This window comes from Protomyctophum bolini (assembly GCF_963924005.1).
Source record: "Protomyctophum bolini genome assembly, chromosome: 24".
Classification (NCBI taxonomy): domain Eukaryota; kingdom Metazoa; phylum Chordata; class Actinopteri; order Myctophiformes; family Myctophidae; genus Protomyctophum; species Protomyctophum bolini.
This window is the reverse complement of record NC_137885.1, coordinates 19,480,558-19,499,216: the sequence shown is the minus strand read 5'-3', so window position 1 is coordinate 19,499,216 and position 18,659 is coordinate 19,480,558. Positions and strand designations below refer to the sequence as shown.

The window sequence follows — 18,659 nt, the reverse complement described above, 5'->3', positions numbered from 1 at the left end:
CACAAACTGTCTGCCAAAACCGTTAACTCCACCACCTCTCACTTTGATGAGGCAGTATTGCTTTGTTTTCTTCATTTCCTGAAAAATGAACATTTTGTAGTTTCTTCCTGACAACAGAGATTTTATATATTTTTAATATAAATGCTTGCTTTTAATGTTTATGCCCTTGTTTTTCCCAAAGTGACTCAATTAAACCTTGTTATTGGTTGAGGATTTATGGACGCCCTCTCTTCAGCCAATGAGAGCGTGTTTTAAGCTGGCTTGGTTTCCTAACCACTGCCCAGTGAGTGCACTGTAAAAAGTCAGTCAGGACGCGTCATATCTTTCTTTCACAGAAGTTGTCATATTGGTCTCAGCTCAGGACCACTTTTCTAGGCATCGCTTTTGCACCGTTTGGAAACATTTGTGTAGATTAATAGGTGAGTGACATCCTTGTCAAGTTGTACATTGCTTTTCTGATTTAGACGAGAATAATGCATCGTAACCAAATTGGTTCATCTCTAAATGTGAGGATGTTACAAATTGATTTGCACTGTGCTCTGCTATCCATTAGAAAGTAGAAACGGTGTTTTCTTTCTTTTTTTCAACAAGTATTTCCAATGGCTTTTAATAGCAATTATTTTGATAACTTTAGCCCATCCCGTTTTCATCATGAACGAATTGACCTTTCGAAGGAATAAAGGCCATTTTAAAGCGAATACCAATACAGTACAATTGATTTAAGTATCAAGTTAAGGTGTTATGCATAGTGAGGTAAAGGAAATATACAACTTTCGAGCTACGTTACGGTAGACTAGTCAGTAGCCTACTGTAGTGTAGGCTAGTTGATTTGGTCATTATTAAATGATTTCCCAGATAAACCAGATTGGTGTTTTGGTGAACATTGTAACTTATTTTTAAAGAACAATTAAGCTGGCCACGCCGCACGTGCGTTGCGTTCCCATATGGGTTTGCAGATGTTTGCTTTTTCGTGCGGATTCCTGCTGTGCATAATCTCACCAGCTATAATTGTTATGGCTGAATGAATATCCAAGCAGATGCTGTATACACAACTGATTGATCCTCATGGGGCCTCCGCATGATACCTTATTGCGAGATCAATTGGTTTGGTGTTTATGGAATCTAAATTTTTGAGGTGCGCCAGCCCCTCCTATATACACGGGTTTAATGTTTGTCTTTAGTTCAATATTTGTTTTGTAAACGCCATTGACAATGAAGGGAAAATGTACGTCATAATGTGCCTCATTACGTCTCTTTATTTTTAATGGCGTTTGTGTTGGCACCGTTTGTTTCACATCACCTAATCAACATGAGTTAATATATTAGCGCCCCATCACTTCACACGGGTGTGATTTTATTTGAATAACCATAAAGGTTTGGTGGTGACAGATGGTGGGGCGCTAAAGCTAAAGCCGCCAGTGTAGCCTACTGACCCTCTGAAGAGTTTGAATGAAGCAACATTTTTTTAGTAGGAGTACAGGCGTTTTGGGGTTCTCAAAATGCATTTTGTGCTCGCCTCAAACACGGAGAAAAAGGGGCCTCAAATAGATTGGAGATATACATTTTTATTTTTATTTATTTAGATGGGGCCCCTGAATCTGAGGTCCCATGTTGGAGTTCTTTAAAATTTAGGGGCATTGCAATTAATGGGCCTGGAGTCCTGGACTAAACTACGCCTCATTGATACCCATGTACTAGCTCTGGTCCATAGCCTTCTACTGGGGCAGAATCGTAGAAGCAGTAGAAGGCTATGGACCAGAGCTACCCATGTACCTGTCTTCACACTTCAGCTCCCTGAGCCTGACTGTTTGAGGTCCCATGTTGGATTTGTTTTAGGGGCTCCAAATGGATCGGAAAGCTAAATATTATATAGCTAAATATATAAAATCGACATCAACATCGATCGACATTGACATCGATCGACATTGACATTGACATCGACATCGAGCGACATTGACATCGACACCAACATCGAGCGACATCGATCGACATTGAGCGAAATCGATCGACATTCGACATTGGGTGTATACAGCATTAGTGAAGGAAGGGTAGTCAGTCTGAGTCAGAGGGTGTCACGAATCACGATGCATGGGCCCTTTGCTTAGGGAGACTAATCGGTTAACTATTAATAGGTTGAGTGACGTTGATGTCAAGGTCACTAAGGGTCCGGGCAAACATTTAGAGCTGTTTTCTCAGTGACATCAATCTTTAAGTAGAGTCTAAGGGCTATATCTTGCCTTACCACTTATCCCTAAATATTTGCCATTTGTTACTACAAGCTCACAACGTGAATAGTAAAAAAGGGGTAAGGGGTGGCACAAGATAGGGCCCCAAGTAACTATGTTGTCAACAACAGCAATACTAGTATTTCCCACCATGTTCTTGGAAACTGGCCTTCAGTCTCTCAGATTTCAATCTGATGTAACATGGACCCAGTTTTTCTTTACTCTGCCGCAAATCATATTCTTCGGTTGATTTGAGTCGAGTGGATGTTTAATTTGACAACATCTTTGAATGAAAAGTTACTATAATCATTGCAGACACTTTGCTCTTCTTTGAAGGTGCTGTGTTCATGGGCCCTACTTCAACATATTACATTGTGTGTGTGTGTGTGTGTGTGTGTGTGTGTGTGTGTGTGTGTGTGTGTGTGTGTGTGTGTGTGTGTGTGTGTGTGTGTGTGTGTGTGTGTGTGTGTAACAACATAGTTGACTGTGGTATAAAGTTAAGTTAACCAACATTCAATTAACTTAAGTTGACAATGATAGACAGAGAATAGCAGAAGAGATACTCTCCTTCCCCTTTTTGTTTTTCCAAATCACACTTTCTAATCGTTGTTGTCTTAAGTGTGGTGTGAGCAGCAGGGCAGTGGTCACTGGTCAAGGACTTGGGGTGGGAGTGGAGTGTGTGTAAACAATGTACTACCCACATGGCCTCAGATGACCGTAACACTTTTATTTATTTGTTGATTTGCCCATAGAAATGATTAGGGATGTTAATAGTTAAAGGTAGGGTAATTGATTTTCTTTGGTTAGAATGTGTTAAAAAGATCTATATATTGTCATAGTACTCATTGCTATAGACTATATAGTGTTTGTTTAGTAAGTAGGAGTCTCCATGTTACTTTTTATTAAACATAATATGCATTTTCAGGACGGGATACCAATTTTAATTACATTTTAATTAGTATAGTGAACAGACTGAACGCAGTCAGGATCCAGATTAAACAAGTGGAATTGTATGTTTTGTAATGAGCAAACAAAATTGGAACTGGAACACAATAAAAAGTAAGCTGATAAATGGCTACTCTCTCCTGATTGGCTAAACTTTTGTCACCTACCTGAAAATGTATTTTCTGTTTAGTAAAGAGCTGAACAAGCACTCTAGCAATGATTACTATAAGTGATTTAACCCTTTAATCGTTAATCGATTTATTATTTGTTAAGAATAAATTCTTCAATTCAACTTAACAGTTAACATTGAATCGAAATCAATATATGCGAGGAAAAGATTACTTGATTAGTTAATTAGTCTGATGGTTGCAGGTCGATTTGTACACTCGGTGTGACATTGAATGACACCAGACTGTAAAAGCTTGTGCTTCTTTCACATGGTCTAAAACAGTTGACCATTCATTCACCTCTGCCTGTGACCAGGTGAGCCATGCCTGCTGCCCCGTCCTCCAAAGAAACCAGCGTCAACAAGGGCCTCGTGTGCCCTCACGCCAAGCTGAGGGAGAGCATTCTCCCTCTGAAGCAGGGTCTGGACAAGCTGACTGCCTTGGAGGAAGGCGAAGAGGCAGAGCATGGACCCATTCAGCTCAACAGAGGAGGCGGCTGCACCACTGCTGGGGAGAGGAAGTGGATCCGCCCCGACCTGCCCAGCCGCTGTACATGGAGGCTGGGGGGGCCGAACACCGACTCCCCCCACCGTCACCCACCCAAGTAAGATACGATTGACTTTGGCCACCAGCCACATTGGCAAGTAGCTAGATGTTTTATTCCTGTCTAGCAAAGAATTTAAATTGGCTATTGATTTCACATGTACAGGTAAAGAAAGAAAAGCAGGTGCGCTTCCTCTGGATACTGGCCTTGGTTAAGGCAATGGGTGCTCAGCTTTTAACCAACAAAGTGGAAAAAGCGACATTCCAAAATAAAATATGAAATACTGGCTCAGATGCAATTTCTCACTTTTTATTGAGAACGCTAACACGTTTCGGCGACAGCCTTCTGCAGAGCAGATTCAAAAATGTATCTGTACATCAAACAAACATCTCAATATAGATTATTAAATGAGTAAATGTAAATTAATGTATACGAATCCCCTCAATAAACTGCAATGTCTGAAATCTACAATACCTTACAGTATATGGCTTGAAACATACAGGATAATCTACCCTTCTTCTTCACAGACCTCCTGCAACAAAGATCCTTCCCAACATCCTGCATAGAATTGGAGATACTCCTTTGGTACGCATCAACAAGATCCCCCAAGCCTTCGGCCTCAAATGTGAAATATGTAAGTCTACACTTAACCTTGAATAGAATAGAATAGATAGGAGAGAGGAAAAATAAGCTATTATGTAAATAAAGACAGTGGGGGAAGACAGTGTTCCAGCAGGGAGTCATATACATTTGGGAATTGGTGAGGTGGGATTTTGACGGCTTGTTTCTAGTCAATGTTTCAAAGGAATGTTTCCAGAATCACTTACGAATGGTTTAAAAAAAATAATCTTAACTTTTTTTGTATATGGGGCATCTGGGTGGTGTACTACCACCACACATATACCCAGGTTCAATTCCTGTCTGCAGCGCATCCAGCTTAGCTGCAGGCTCCAACAAACACAATGAGCAGCGGTTCCCAAACATTTGTGGGTCCCAGACACATTTGGGTCCCTTTATGTTTTTAACTATTATTATTTCAAAACATTTTCAAAAAACATTCCCAAAAAAGCTAAACTTTCTATGAATTAAAAACAAAATTCTATGATTTTTTTCAGTAATTTCATGAAGAAATAAAATAAAAATCTAAGAAATTCTACAAATTTGAACAAATATTTAAGAAATAATGAAAATAGCTGATCTACAAGCTCACAACGCGGCGCGAAGTGACGCATTGTGAGCTTGTAGATCCACCACCATCTGGCACCGCTCTGGCGGAGTCAGGTTACCCCAGAAAAAGGTTGGCACCAACAGGGGCCACAATTAAGGGTATTTAGCAGTGACTAAATGTGGGGGGAAAAGTGAGGGGAAACAACCAATAAAACCATTTTGTATCCTTCCGTTTGCGCAGTTGCAAAATGCGAGTACTTTAATGCTGGCGGCAGTGTAAAAGACAGAATCAGTCTAAGGATGGTGGAGGATGCTGAGAGAGCCGGTATACTGAAACCCGGAGACACCATTATAGAGCCCACGTCAGGAAATACAGGTAATACACTGAAAGGTGATGGTGTTAAGACCATAGGTTAACCCATTCTGGGCGGGAACCCCTTTTGGTGTTTTAAATAAGTGTTATGTTATACTTTAGCTATTGAAAAATAGCAGATCTACAAGCTTGTAGGTCTGCTATTTTCGATAAATCGTGAAAATGCGGCACAAATCTTTGAATATATATTCTTTCAGAAGACTTCTTTTTTTATTTCGACGTCAGTCCTAAATGGTAAATTCACAGCGCACTGTGTTCGTTTCAGGCATCGGATTGGCCCTGGCTGCAGCTGTGAAAGGCTATCGCTGTATCATTGTCATGCCTGAGAAAATGAGCATGGAGAAGGTGAGTGAGTTTTCCACCAAGGCTACAATGTTAGCACCACCCCATCAATGTTCTTTTAATTCAAAGCAGACATTTTTCCCTTTTTTCCCCGTCTTCTGCACTGGAATTTCATCTTTCTGTTTTGTTTTAACTTCCTCTTATTTTTAAGGCCTGGGCCATGGTTCAGTGGTCCAGGCATCTTGACTGGTAATCCATTCTGGCAGTGTGCCGCGGGCTCGACTCCCGATGGCCTTTACTGCATGTCACCTCCCCATCTATCTCCCCATTTCTTGTCAGCCTACTGTCTGTCTCTCCATAAAAAATATAAAATAAAAGCCAAAACAAAAATAACATTTAAATGCCCATTTAAATTATAATATATTTTGTTTGTTTCTTAATGCGTCATGTTTTGTGTAAAGCACTTTGAATTGCCTTGTTGTTGATATATGCTATACAAATTGAACTTTAACTCTTTAACTTAATTGAAAGTTTATCTGAAAATGGGTGGACAAGCGGAGCCTGTTTTAGGTCTTATGGTTTAGTAGGAAACCTAGGAATCAATTTATTTTAGCAGACAACCGTTTGATTTCTGTTTGTTTTGTCGTCACAAAGGTTGATGTCTTGAGAGCCCTCGGAGCTGAGATCGTCCGAACCCCCACCAGCGCTCGTTTTGATTCGCCGGAGTCTCATGTGGGCGTGGCCTGGCGACTTAAGAACGAAATCCCCAACTCACACATCCTGGACCAGTATCGTAACCCTAGCAACCCCCTGGCACACTATGACACCACAGCTGAAGAGATTCTGGAGCAGTGTGAGGGTGAGAATGATTTTTTAATAATAGGAGGTAGTGGTTAGTTAGTGTTCGTTGTTTCTCTCTGGATGGAACCACACATCTTGTCTTTCACTCATTAGACTCAATTAGAGTCAATTTAGACTCATTTGGAGTCTAAGGGCCCTATTTTCATCAGAGCCTTATTCCCTTATACCTTATTCTTACTATTTAAAAAAAAAAATAATAATAATTTGAATAGCCGTTCTACAAGCTCACAGTGTGTCAATGTAGATCGGTTAGTTGTACGATTTTTTATGTTTTTCAAAATAGTAAAAATAAGTTTAGGGATAAGGGGTAAGCCACTTATATATATAGGGCCCTAAAGTTCCACACAGTGACAGCAAACGTTGGTGATAAACGAGGTGTTTTGGTTATAACTAAGACTGCCACGAGATAGATATTTCCTGGGTCACAAACGAAGAATACCTTTAATGGAGGAATAATGTGTTCTTCAATACATGTGAGTGCTGATGTTATGTTAATAGACTGTAAATTGTGATCCAGGTGTGAAAAAATAAATAAGATTAGTACATTCAGACTAAAACATTGCCCACACTAACGTCTATTGTTCTCTGCCGTTGGGCTGTGACCTTGACCCTTACGTTACTCTTTAAAAGAAATGACAGTGATGTGTTGTATGACAGCATTTTCTGACTGGAGGTAGCTGTAAAAGACACATTACCTGCCCTCTTGCCTTCCAAACCCAGGTAAAGTGGACATGTTGGTGGCAGGAGCTGGCACTGGGGGTACCATCAGTGGTATCGCCCGAAAATTGAAGGAAAGATGCCCCAACATAAAGGTTTGAAATGTAAAACGGAAAGTAATGCCCAGTGACCGACAGGATGAAGACAGGTTTTTAAATAGGATACAATATGTTTGAAGTTGATAGCCAGTTGATAGCCAGTCTGGACTAGGAATGTCTAGAACCTTCTCATGAACCTGATGAATCGTCCGCTGTAGTCTGAAAACTCACCTCTTCAGACTCCATCTTCGCCTGTAGGGCCGTAGCACTTGCACTAGCCTCGACGACCTCACAGGCGTCAGGCGTACATGCAAAACTTGTGTCATTTAGATAGCATTTTATGTAGACATAGCACTCTATAGTGTACTCACAGCTTCACTGTACACAGATATTCTACTCTTAGACAGATTACTATATCTAGATGTATTTGATGTATTACCATGTGTTGTTCTTGCTTACTGTATACTGCTCTGGATTAAGAGTGTCTGCTAAAATGTTGAGCGATGGTTGTGTGTTGTGTCCAGATTGTTGGTGTAGATCCAGAGGGCTCCATCCTGGCTGAACCCGAGGAGCTGAACAGAACCGGAGTGGAGGGCATTGGCTATGAAGTGGAGGGCATTGGCTATGATTTTGTCCCCACCGTGTTGGACAGATCGGTGAGCTTCAGCCAGGGATAAACAGTATCCATTTAAAAAACATTGCTTCAATGAGGAGCACAGTGTGCAAGTCTAAAATTGACATGAGGTTCAAAGTATAAACATTTATGGTACGATGGAATGCTGTGTGTTGTTGTGCAATACTAACAAGTTATTAAGTTAAATACTGTTAACTCATTAAGACCTGAGACCAGATTCTACAAAATGTCTTCTAAATCATGACAGTTTTCTGAAAAACTGTTTCTATAGCAGTGGTTCTCAAACTATTTCATGTCAAGGACTCAATTTAACTCAAAATTATATGTATTCGCCCGCCAACCCCATCTGAAAATATGTTGTTCCAGGGACCCCCCCAGAAGCAAAAATTTGAGTTAAAAACGTTTGGTATCAAAAAATATATATAAGATTTTCACACGTGTTCATGATTTTTTAAGTTTAAAATAATGGTTAAAATCGTTAAAAGCTAAGGTGACACAGATGCTTTCTGGGTAATAATGGGTTAAACATCACACATAAAAACAACCTCGATTAATGGTTAATAGCATACCTTACTGCTACATAACATAATAAGAATAATGATCTTTCTTTCATCCACTGCTGTGATTGTCCAGGTAGTGGACACCTGGTACAAGTCCAACGACGAGGACTCCTTCAACATGTCTCGTATGCTGATTAGAGATGAGGGCCTTCTGTGTGGTACGTACGTTCACGTTTTACAGGCTCTGTGACTAACTTACACTGCACTTATATTACGTTTTACTACATCTACACAAAGACCTGGCTAATCTCTTATCTCTGTCTCATCAATAACTTTATCATTTTGGTGCGTACGTGCGTGCGTGCGTGTGTGCGTGCGTGCGTGCGTGCGTGCGTGCGTGCGTGCGTGCGTGTGTGCGTGTGTGTGTGTGTGTGTGTGTGTGCGTGTCAGGTGGCAGTTCGGGGACTGCTATGGCAGCAGCAGTGAGAATGGCCGAAGAGCTGAAGGAGGGTCAGCGCTGCGTGGTCATCCTGCCAGACTCCATCCGTAACTACATGTAAGACACCACAACAACACAGCCCCTTTCTAATATATGCTATGTAAAAATCTGTCTGACAGATGGACAGACAGAAGGAACAGAGGGGTCTTGACCATGTCTCTAAATGTTTTGATGAATTGAACAATGTGGACCCTGTTGTAAACAAGTGTAATGCTTAATTGGGTCGTCCACTCACAGTTAACAGTGTTTGTATTGAGTTTGTGCTTGAAATGTACTGTAATTCTACAAACTGTTAATAAATATTTCAATCAATCAATCAATCAATCTTCATTTTATAGACAGATTATTTTGGATTGTAGAGACACAGAGGGACCCCTACTGGCCACTAAAATTATTGCATAATTATCTTCTATTCAGTACTAGGCAGTATTGTTTAATTCCTTCCTGGCTCACTTTGTAAATGTAAATAGAATATAGGGTGACGCTGAGCTCTTCCCCGTCTCTGTTTATCTAGGTCCAAGTTTCTGAGTGACAAGTGGATGTTCCAGAAGGGATTTCTAAGGGAGGAGGACATAATGGTGACCAAACCCTGGTGTGTATACATCTACGTTTATATACAGTGAGAGTGACTGATGCAGTTAAACCCTAACGTCCCTATTCTGGGGCTAAAACATTCAACAAAAACAATTGGTTAAAAACCCTATACTTTGTTGATCGGATTCCCAAGAGCTCTATCCAGATTCCCAAGGACTCTATCCCTTCCCGTCTTCCAAAAGTAGCTTATTTTCACTGAATGTTAGACCCAGAATAGGGATGGTTCATGTGGTTAATCGTGTCTTGTCGGCCCCTCCCTCAGGTGGTGGAACCTGAAGCTGCAGGGTTTATACCTGTCGGCCCCCCTCACCGTTCTGCCCACCGTCACCTGTCAGAAGACCATCAAGATCCTCAAGGAGAAAGGCTTCGACCAGGCTCCTGTTGTGGACGACGCAGGGTGAGAGGGAGAGAGAAAGAGAGAGAGAGAGAGGAAGAGGGAGAGAGAGAGAGAGAGGGAGAGGGAGGGGAAGTAATAATGTGAGAAAGTACAGAGAGTGTGAGATGTTATGACTGAGTGAGAGTAAACTAAAGTTTTAATCTTGGACACATTACCAAAATGTATTGGTAGGTCATGTATTAAGAAGACTGGTGTGTGTTTGTGTGTGTGTGTGTGTGTGTGTGTGTGTGTGTGTGTGTGTGTGTGTGTGTGTGTGTGTGTGTGTGTGTGTGTGTGTGCGTGTGCGTGTGTGCGTGCGCGTAGGCGGATCCTTGGGATGGTGACTTTAGGGAACATGTTGGCGTCTGTTCTGGCTGGGAAGGTGATGCCGTCAGATACCGTCAGCAAGGTTCTCTACAAGCAATTCAGAAAGGTCAGACATTGACCCCTCTGCCACTTCACTGTGAAATCGAATTAAATCAGTTATGCCAGATGGGAAATTATCGTACCGGAGTCTTACAATTGTCGTATTTGAAAGAAAACTATCGTACACAGCTGAAAAAGGGAATTCACAGGTGTAAAGGTGTAAATACGGTATGTAAATATGTAATGTGTAACGGCTCTGATCAGGCTCTGCTAGTGGACCTAATGAGCCCAAGTCCCCTCAACTGTGCAATTTCCAGCCTGTGCCTCAGCCAATGGATTGCCATGGCAACCACACACCTGCCAACTGATTACTTAACCAGTCCACTTTTCTGTTTGCACTCTTCAAGCACAGGCAGACAGACAGATACAGAGATCTCCATATACAGTATGGGCACAAAAGGGACACAGACAGATAGTTAAAACGGGTGCTATGACAAGTTGACAACAGGTATTATTAGGTTCCTAAGTTGCATCGTTCTCAAGGAGGCCGGTGGCTGACAGGCACGTACAGGTCTAGTTTTGTTAAATGCTATAATATGCTGTAAAGATAGCCACCTCCTGCATGTTATTGAACTGCTCCGCCTGTAGGGGGCAGGCACACAGAGAGCATATACTGTATCTGTTTAAAAACAGACTGAGCCAACATATTCTCTAAGTCTAAGACATGGATGATCTACATCAGTGGTTTTCAAATTGGTCCGGGGAGGAGGCTGGGGACCATCAGTGGTCCTTGAGTTTTGTTAAACATCTGCATTACTTCATTTACAGGAAGTCTACACGATTAGAGAACGTAAAATAATTGCAACAAGTTTTGGTACTGCAAGGCTAACTAAATCTCATCAAATGGTGGTCCGTGGCTCAAATGCTAAATAAATAATGGGCCTTGGCCCTTGATATGAAAAAGGTTGAAAACCGTTGATCTAACATTCATCTTACCTCCCTCCTCCTCAGATCCGTCTTACCGACCACCTGGGGAAACTGTCCCGCATCCTGGAGACCGACCACTTTGCCCTGGTGGTACACGAACAGATCCAGTGTACGTACTGTACAACAATGCAACCTTTACAAATTCAAAGACACAGTTGGATGAGCAGAAAGATGATTCTGGAATTAAAATAAATATCGAAGCTATTAGGCTTATTACTGCTGCAGGTTTCCTATTTCTGCTTCTGTTTCCTATTTTATTATCCCTCCTGCATCGTACTTATCTTTCTGTGCCTATCTTTCCTTCTACCAGACTTGACGGACGGCTCTCCCAGTCTGAAGCAAATGGTGTTTGGCGTGGTGACAGCCATCGACCTGCTCAACTTTGTCACAGCTAGGGAGAAGAGAGAGAGGTTCGTATCCGAGTGTGGCGAGGACTTTTGACCGATCCAACATGACACTAATAGCGTATTTGTGCAAGCACACAAACACAAGTGGACAACTAGTCTGTATGTTACAATGCGTAATTAATTGACTTGTGATGTGGTGACTCAATTTTGGGATGAAAATCTAATGTTTTCTATTTTCAAACATTTTTCTTTTTTGAAAGTCTTACTTTTGTACTGGAGCACTTACTGTAGATTCTTAAAAACACTACGGCATTGCTCTTATCTTTTTATTTAACTCTTCTTACTAACTTATTTAATAATGCAATAATGGAAATGGGTTGTTTGCTCTGTTATACCAATATGGAATAATTTTGAGTGAGATGTATTATGTTTGTGATTTATATTATTATTGTAATTATTGTGTTAATAAGTTATTTTTATTTTTTAAATAAGTGTTACATATAGCTCTATATTCCAATAGTAATCATTGCTATAGAGAGTTTGTTTGGTAACAGGGGTCTCAGTGTTTCTCCTGCTCTTTAACCGAAATCGAAATTAAAAAAAATGTCTTCTATTCTGTCTTCTGTTTTCAATAGCTAAAGTATAACAATGCTTAAAACACCAAAAAGAGTTCCCGTCATAAATGGGTTAATAAACATAAAATGCATTTTCAGGTCGGGATACCAATTTGATCCAATCAAATCAAATCATTTCATGGAAAATATCACATACAATACTTAATATATAGGTGAGCTGAGCTAATGCTTATGTGCAAGAGGAATTAGGCTTATTGGAGGTTAGATTTAAATGAGAGAGGAGGTTAGTTGAACAAGAGTAGAACGAAACAGTGTTATTGATATTGGAAAATCTAGCCAGTATTTTTAAGAAGAGGAATCTGATCTGAGAGAAGCTCTAAAAGAATATTATTATCAGTATGCCAATAAATTCAATGTAACTACACAATGACCTCTGCCATGCTTGAATATGTCGGTTGAAAACCAACATAAGAAATACAACAAGAAGTGGAGTTATATTTTCATTACCCTGAAAGGGAGGGTTGATCTTGATTCTAAAACATTTGTTACTGGTGGCAACATCCTCTGCTCCTCCTGGTATAATTTTCTGCCATGTAACTTGAAGTTACATGGCAGGTGGGTTGGCAGGTGAAACGAGCCTCCTCTCCCACCAATAGGACCTGTGTCTGTATCATCTCTGATAGACGATTGGTGAAGGAGGTGTCGTTTGACTATGGTGCATAGTTCATACAAAGAACTAGAATGAAGCGTTATACATTTTTTACACTTTGAATTAGGAAGCAGATTCACCAACGTTTTTTTGTGCACAAGATCCAGGTTAATTTGGACTCTATTTGTCATCAAACAATGCCATGCATGTCTGTTTTTCATCCAACAATGATTTAACCTTTAGTTAATGTAATACCGGTATGTACATAAAAGTTAATTTAACCTACCTTCTGAGAAGACTACCAGTATAGAAGGAAATAAATAAATAAATAAATAAAAGTGTGAGCAAGATGAACCATTTCTGTTCAATGATATATTTATTTTAGCCAGGTCACAGGTACAACCTGGCTATAACTGTCGATGTTGAGGTGAGTGACTAGTGAGAACCTGGTGGACACTTTTTCATGATCGGCTGCTCTAGCACCTCTAAGCCAATGGGAGATAAAACCCATAGTGAGCTTGCTGCACCTGGCAGTTATGACGTGAGTCCTTCTTGTTTAATGAAACATGGTTACTAATTTGTATCCTGATGCAAAGTACTAGGGAGTGCTTCATGCAAGAATAAGGCCTCTTTATACTTTAGGTGTTAAGGTGACCACCGAAACTGTGGTTAGTAAAAACAGAGACATGTGTTTGGGTGAGCGGTGAATCGCTTAACACTGCGGCGTGACGTTATGTTGTGAAAATGTTCAATCAATCAATACAAAGGCCCTTAAAACAAGGCTCCAGACTCCAGACCACCTCACCCATGCCCATTTTGGGTATGGGATAGAATGGCTATTAGGGTTGACGACAGAGTACAGCAACAGCATCTTGCAATGGGCCTGGTCTACAAGATTCACTACATCACCAAGATACCCATGTACCATGTCAAAATACTTCCTTAATGTCAATGAAGTCCACACTCACAAGACCAGAGGGAGTTCAACAAACCACGTGCAACCCAGATCCGGCTGAAACAAGGGATTAAATTAATTTAGCTCCTATGCCACGAAAATGTGGGACGCCCTACCAACAGTCATTAAGAAATGTGAATCCCTCCACCCACCCACACTGTAGACATGTTTTTCCCTTTTTTACTTTCTTTATATGATGATTTCCTGTTTCTTCATAGAAGTGTATATGTACGCCTTTAATTGTGATGATGAATTGAAAATGGTGAACCCTAATGTAAATAAGTCTTGTGCTTTCCACAACGTTTTTCTTTTTGTATTGACTTTTGTATTGACTTGTGCTTTAGTTTACATACTGTGAAATCAATCAATCAATCAATCAATCAATCAATCAATCAATCAATCAATCCACAAGACAAGTTTGAGAACCACTGCTGTAACTTGAAGATATTACTCCAGTAGATGGCGGCATTGCAACGACTATGAAGTTACAAACGCCATGAAAACCAAAACAAGAAGTCGAAGAAGACAACAGAAAGCAGTATGGCGGAGGAAGGCAGTGCTCTCGACTTAGAGGGCTTCGAGAAACGATTACAAAGTTTATTTACAAATGGTTGTTCGAGTCATGCGCTGCAGGTGGACGGTAAAGCTTTCTGTTCTGGATTCCGCAAGGTAAGACAGTCAGATACACAGTTTCATTCATTAAAATACAAAGTAAACCTTGTGCAGGAGAACGGGATGCATGCAGCAGCAAGTCTGCAGGGTTCCCCTCCCCCAGAGATCAATATAAGTTGGCTAAACTCTAGACCGCATGTTTGAGGAAGAAGTTAAAAACTTGTCCTCAAACAAGTTTTCAAGTTGTTTCAGATGAATTTCTGATTAATGAATCTTATCTACTGATATATGAAATTACTTGTGTAATGTTTTAACAATCTAATTATTGCAGACAGGTGGATAGTTATTTAGCCCTGAAACATGACTGTCACCTATAGCCGCAATTTGCAACTCTAGATTGTTTTTATAATAGGATGAGTTGCAATACCCTCCATTATTGACTCCCCATTCACCCAATTTGCTTTTGCGATGTGCTTGTATTAAACAACGTTAATCTCACCAACATTGCAGCTGTAGGGCCAGCTTGAATTATCCTCTTTCAATCTGCCAAGCTTTTGTTTCATAACAATCCACCGTACAAGAAATTCTCTGCAGGTGATAATATTTCCAAGTGTTGGACTTTGGAAGCACTCCTCGAAGTCACTGAACGCTGAACGGTCCTGCGTAGTGCGTACCACCTGTTTTGCACATAATAATAATAATAATAAAACTTTATTTGTATAGCACCTTTCATGACATGAAATGCAGCTCAAGGTGCTTTACAGAGCAATGGAGAAAAAAAACATAATGCAGGAGGCACCTGCGCGACCCGTTAATAAAAACGAGTGATTCCAAACTCCAACACTTCGAAAAAGAATCACCTGCAGAGAATTTCTTGACAGAAAGTAGCTCATAACAGCTTATCTCTACAATGGCTAGTGCTACAAATTGCTACAAAACCTGTATATCCAGTCATTTTAGGGCATAAACAAGAAGTAGTCTTATAATGATGTACCGAGCACGTTCAGTCGTTCACATAATGCCTAATTTACATTACTTAAATGTACCATTTTTTTAAATATTTTTTGTTTTTACATTTTGGACAAAATCAAATGTTACACCAAGGTAGCCTGCAAACTCAGGCAATCATGAGTTGCATCAAATTTACATCACTGCTGCATCCTCACGAGACCCGTACTTGCCCAATGAGCAAGTGCCTGTGAGATCTTAGTGTCAACCCCTGAAGTTCCTCTTGGACTAATGTGCCATAATGGGTTTAATGGATATAGATGTTCCCCAACAATTTATTGTTTTTTTCTTTCTCTCCCACATTTCTCTCTTAAAGCTGGTGGAAGACTACACATGTCACTGGCAGACTCCACTGCCTCAACTCAGGGTCCTCGAAATTGCTCTTTGCTATTTTGATCGAGAATCTTACTCGTTTCCAGTAGGCTGTGATGATGTACACTACATGCTCAGCAGTCTGGCCTTGTAAGTAACCAATTTACAATTTAGGCATTTAGCAGACGCTCTTAATCCAGAGCGATTTACATTTAAGCAATTACAAAAAGCAAGGCTTTAACAACCAAGCTAAGAACGTAACAGTGGAATATCTATGTAATGAAACTATACATACTACCGGTATATTATACTATACATATGCTATGACTACATAAAATGCAATTCTAGTGCTGTCTACGTAACATGTTATAAGTCTGTATAAAATGCTATCTAAGTCGGCATTTTTGGATCAGTTGGACAGGCTTAAGTGCAGTAGTGCACATGCCGGTAGGCCAGTGAGGAGGGAGTTACAATAGTCAAGAGGCCTTCGTTTGGACTGTTGGGAAACTGGGCGCATATTTCAACTAAAGAATCAATTTATTGCCTGAACAGTAATTCATAAGTTTTCTGTTCCATCACAGGAGTGTGTTTGAGCTCTTGCTGTTCTATCACAAGAATGACTTCGATCAGGATCCACTGAAACACTTCACTGTTACATTCCAGGTGAGGCTTCAAACCATTTTCTGACTTAGCTTAATTATGTACTGGTATTTCTTTGAAGGGTTGCCCCTTAAATGCAGCACCACTAAAATATATACTGTATGTATCTACATAGCATGGCTTTTCAAAGTGTGAGGCATGCCTTTCAAACATGGGTGAAGATGAAATAGGATTTAATGTCCATTAGGGATAATATTGCAGGCTCCTCTAATTGTAATCTCATCGCAAACTAGGTTAGAAATAAGAGTAGAAATAATTGTGTGCATTGTCTATCCCGTTCTCCCCGCTGTTTTTCAGCAGGGGAGAAAGCAGGGCTTTTCAAAACGTGAGGCTGCAATTTATTCTCTTTTTTCCCCCTACTGTGGAATGTCATGCAGGAATGTCATATGTCCCTTGCGAGGCATCAGAATGTTCACTTGCTCGAGGTGAGCAATTGTTTACAAGATGGCGGGCCATGGGGGAACGTCACTCTGCAGTCCATCCTCACACGGTCCACATTACCTCAGACTCAAGGTTTGTAACGGTGAAAACGACAAACCAGTGCTGGACAGATCTACGCCAATTTTGTTTTTAATTTTATCATATTCTTTACAATCCTGTTAATCAGTGTTTCCACTGTGGAGACAGCTAGCTCATTACACAACGGGATAGAATGCTGGCACCCAGTATAATTTAATGTAAGTGACTCATTCCACATGCGCTCTTCATTGACGTTACTAAATATGGACTATCTTCTCCTGTTTGACTCCTCCACAGTGGACCGATATATCAGCACCCAGGTGCCGGTATTGTTGGAGCTGCGGGTACGCTACCTGTTGACCTGTGAGAGGGTCAGCGAGGCTATGGCCCTGGCCAAGTGCTGCTCTCAGCATCCCACAGCAGGAGAACATCCCTTCTTCCTCCAGGTGTACCTCACCTGGCTTCACAAAACCTCCCAGAATGACCTTCTGAACAAAGAGGTGGGCTGAGTGACTCTGTCTTGTATAGAGCTGATGTGTATGAGCTTAGGGATAGGGATGTTAATAGTTAATCGATTAATCTTTTTTCTTGTTTTTTGTTCAGAGCATGGCCAATTTATTTTATTTTAAAATGTATGAATAATGGCTTAGCCAGACTGGAAAGTAATTATTTTACCAATAATGAAGGTGGGATATTTATATTAGATTAAACCTTTAATAGAATTCAGTGGTATTCAAGACAAGACAATTTCTACACATTTCAGTGTTCATATTCAACATTTTGACATTGTTTATGTTAGTTGGGCAACGATGGGCTCCAGTTCTGTGTGGAGCTGTGCACCAAGGCCCTTCAGTCTTGTGATGATGTCGGCACCAAGTCCCTGATCTACAAGACCATCGCTGGCCTGTTTCCCAACGACCTGGAGATGTGCAGAGCCTGTGCTCTGCTGGTCTACTTCCTGGAGCCCACGGTGGAGGCTTACAAGATGGTCTTCCAGCTCTACACACAGCCTGACCAGGAGTACAACGCAGATGCCAGCCCCGTCAGCAACCAAGTTCGCTTTGAGTTGCTCCAGGTCATAAACAATAGTATTTTTATTTGTTTGTGTCAATGCCTCTTTTTTGTGTGAAACAATCGATGGTCGACACTTTTCACATCTTTTGTTTTTACTGACTCTGTAGGTCCTGAAGAAGGGCTTGCACTTTGACCCTGACTTCTGTGACCTCATGGCTCTGCGAGCCAACTGTAAGAATCTGATGAGTGAGACGGCAGAGAATGCTGCCCTAGAAGAGATCTTGGAATGGGTCCCTGACAACTGCATCAAAGAGTCCGGTTTGCATTTAAGCATCCATTCAAGCAACTTCCAGCAAAGAACAGAAGTGGCACACCAAACTAAAGACGACAAGAAGAATCACATGACAACTGAACGGGGTATGGCCAGCACTGATGTAGCTGCAGCTTCAGCTTCAAGTGTTGACCATGCTGTAATGACAAAAGAGAAACGTGCTGTGAATGAGACTCCAGCGTTAGACTCCTTTTGGCAGCTAGACAAAATGTATCACAGTCTTATCCCACCACGGTTCTCAGAAAAGAAGCGACCAAGACGTAAGATAAGGAAGCCGGGGTGGCTCATGGAGTACTCGGAAACCGCTGAGGACTTAGAGAAGGCTTCCACTTCCTTTGAAACTCCTGAGGATCTAGACGAGGCTTTCACTTCCCTTCCGTCTGGGAAGCCACGGCGACTCATGGAGAACTCAGAAACCCATGAGGATTTATAAACAAGGCTTCCACTTTACTTCTGATTAAA

General features: G+C 40.9%; 2 protein-coding genes across 2 annotated transcripts; both read left to right on the top strand.

Annotated features, from left to right (window-relative positions):
* The first annotated feature begins 191 nt into the window (after positions 1-191).
* cbsa (cystathionine beta-synthase a) lies at positions 192-12,235 on the top strand. The gene is made up of 15 exons (XM_080758030.1): positions 192-419; positions 3,654-3,941; positions 4,409-4,515; positions 5,290-5,424; positions 5,687-5,766; positions 6,358-6,562; positions 7,285-7,376; positions 7,844-7,975; positions 8,587-8,671; positions 8,904-9,009; positions 9,467-9,544; positions 9,809-9,943; positions 10,247-10,355; positions 11,300-11,384; positions 11,586-12,235. Exons 2-15 carry the CDS (start codon positions 3,661-3,663, stop codon positions 11,714-11,716), a joined length of 1,761 nt encoding a protein of 586 aa, XP_080614156.1. The 5' UTR covers positions 192-419; positions 3,654-3,660; the 3' UTR covers positions 11,717-12,235.
* Positions 12,236-14,336: 2,101 nt separating this feature from the next.
* Positions 14,337-18,630, top strand: LOC308311810 (zinc finger protein 654-like; the record flags this gene model as incomplete). The annotated part of the gene is made up of 7 exons (XM_080758587.1): positions 14,337-14,470; positions 15,738-15,883; positions 16,315-16,396; positions 16,771-16,906; positions 17,150-17,352; positions 17,652-17,927; positions 18,034-18,630. The coding sequence occupies exons 1-7, from the start codon at positions 14,342-14,344 to the stop codon at positions 18,628-18,630; spliced, it is 1,569 nt and encodes a 522-aa protein (XP_080614713.1). The 5' UTR covers positions 14,337-14,341.
* Positions 18,631-18,659: the final 29 nt, after the last annotated feature.

Excerpts from the sequence above, each read along its gene's own strand:
- cbsa (XM_080758030.1), top strand. The coding sequence starts at position 3,661 with ATGCCTGCTGCCCCGTCCTCCAAAGAAACCAGCGTCAACAAGGGCCTC. Across the intron at positions 9,010-9,466 it reads GACTCCATCCGTAACTACAT|GTCCAAGTTTCTGAGTGACA; the intron begins GTAAGACACCAC and ends CTGTTTATCTAG. Across the intron at positions 9,944-10,246 it reads CCTGTTGTGGACGACGCAGG|GCGGATCCTTGGGATGGTGA; the intron begins GTGAGAGGGAGA and ends GCGTGCGCGTAG.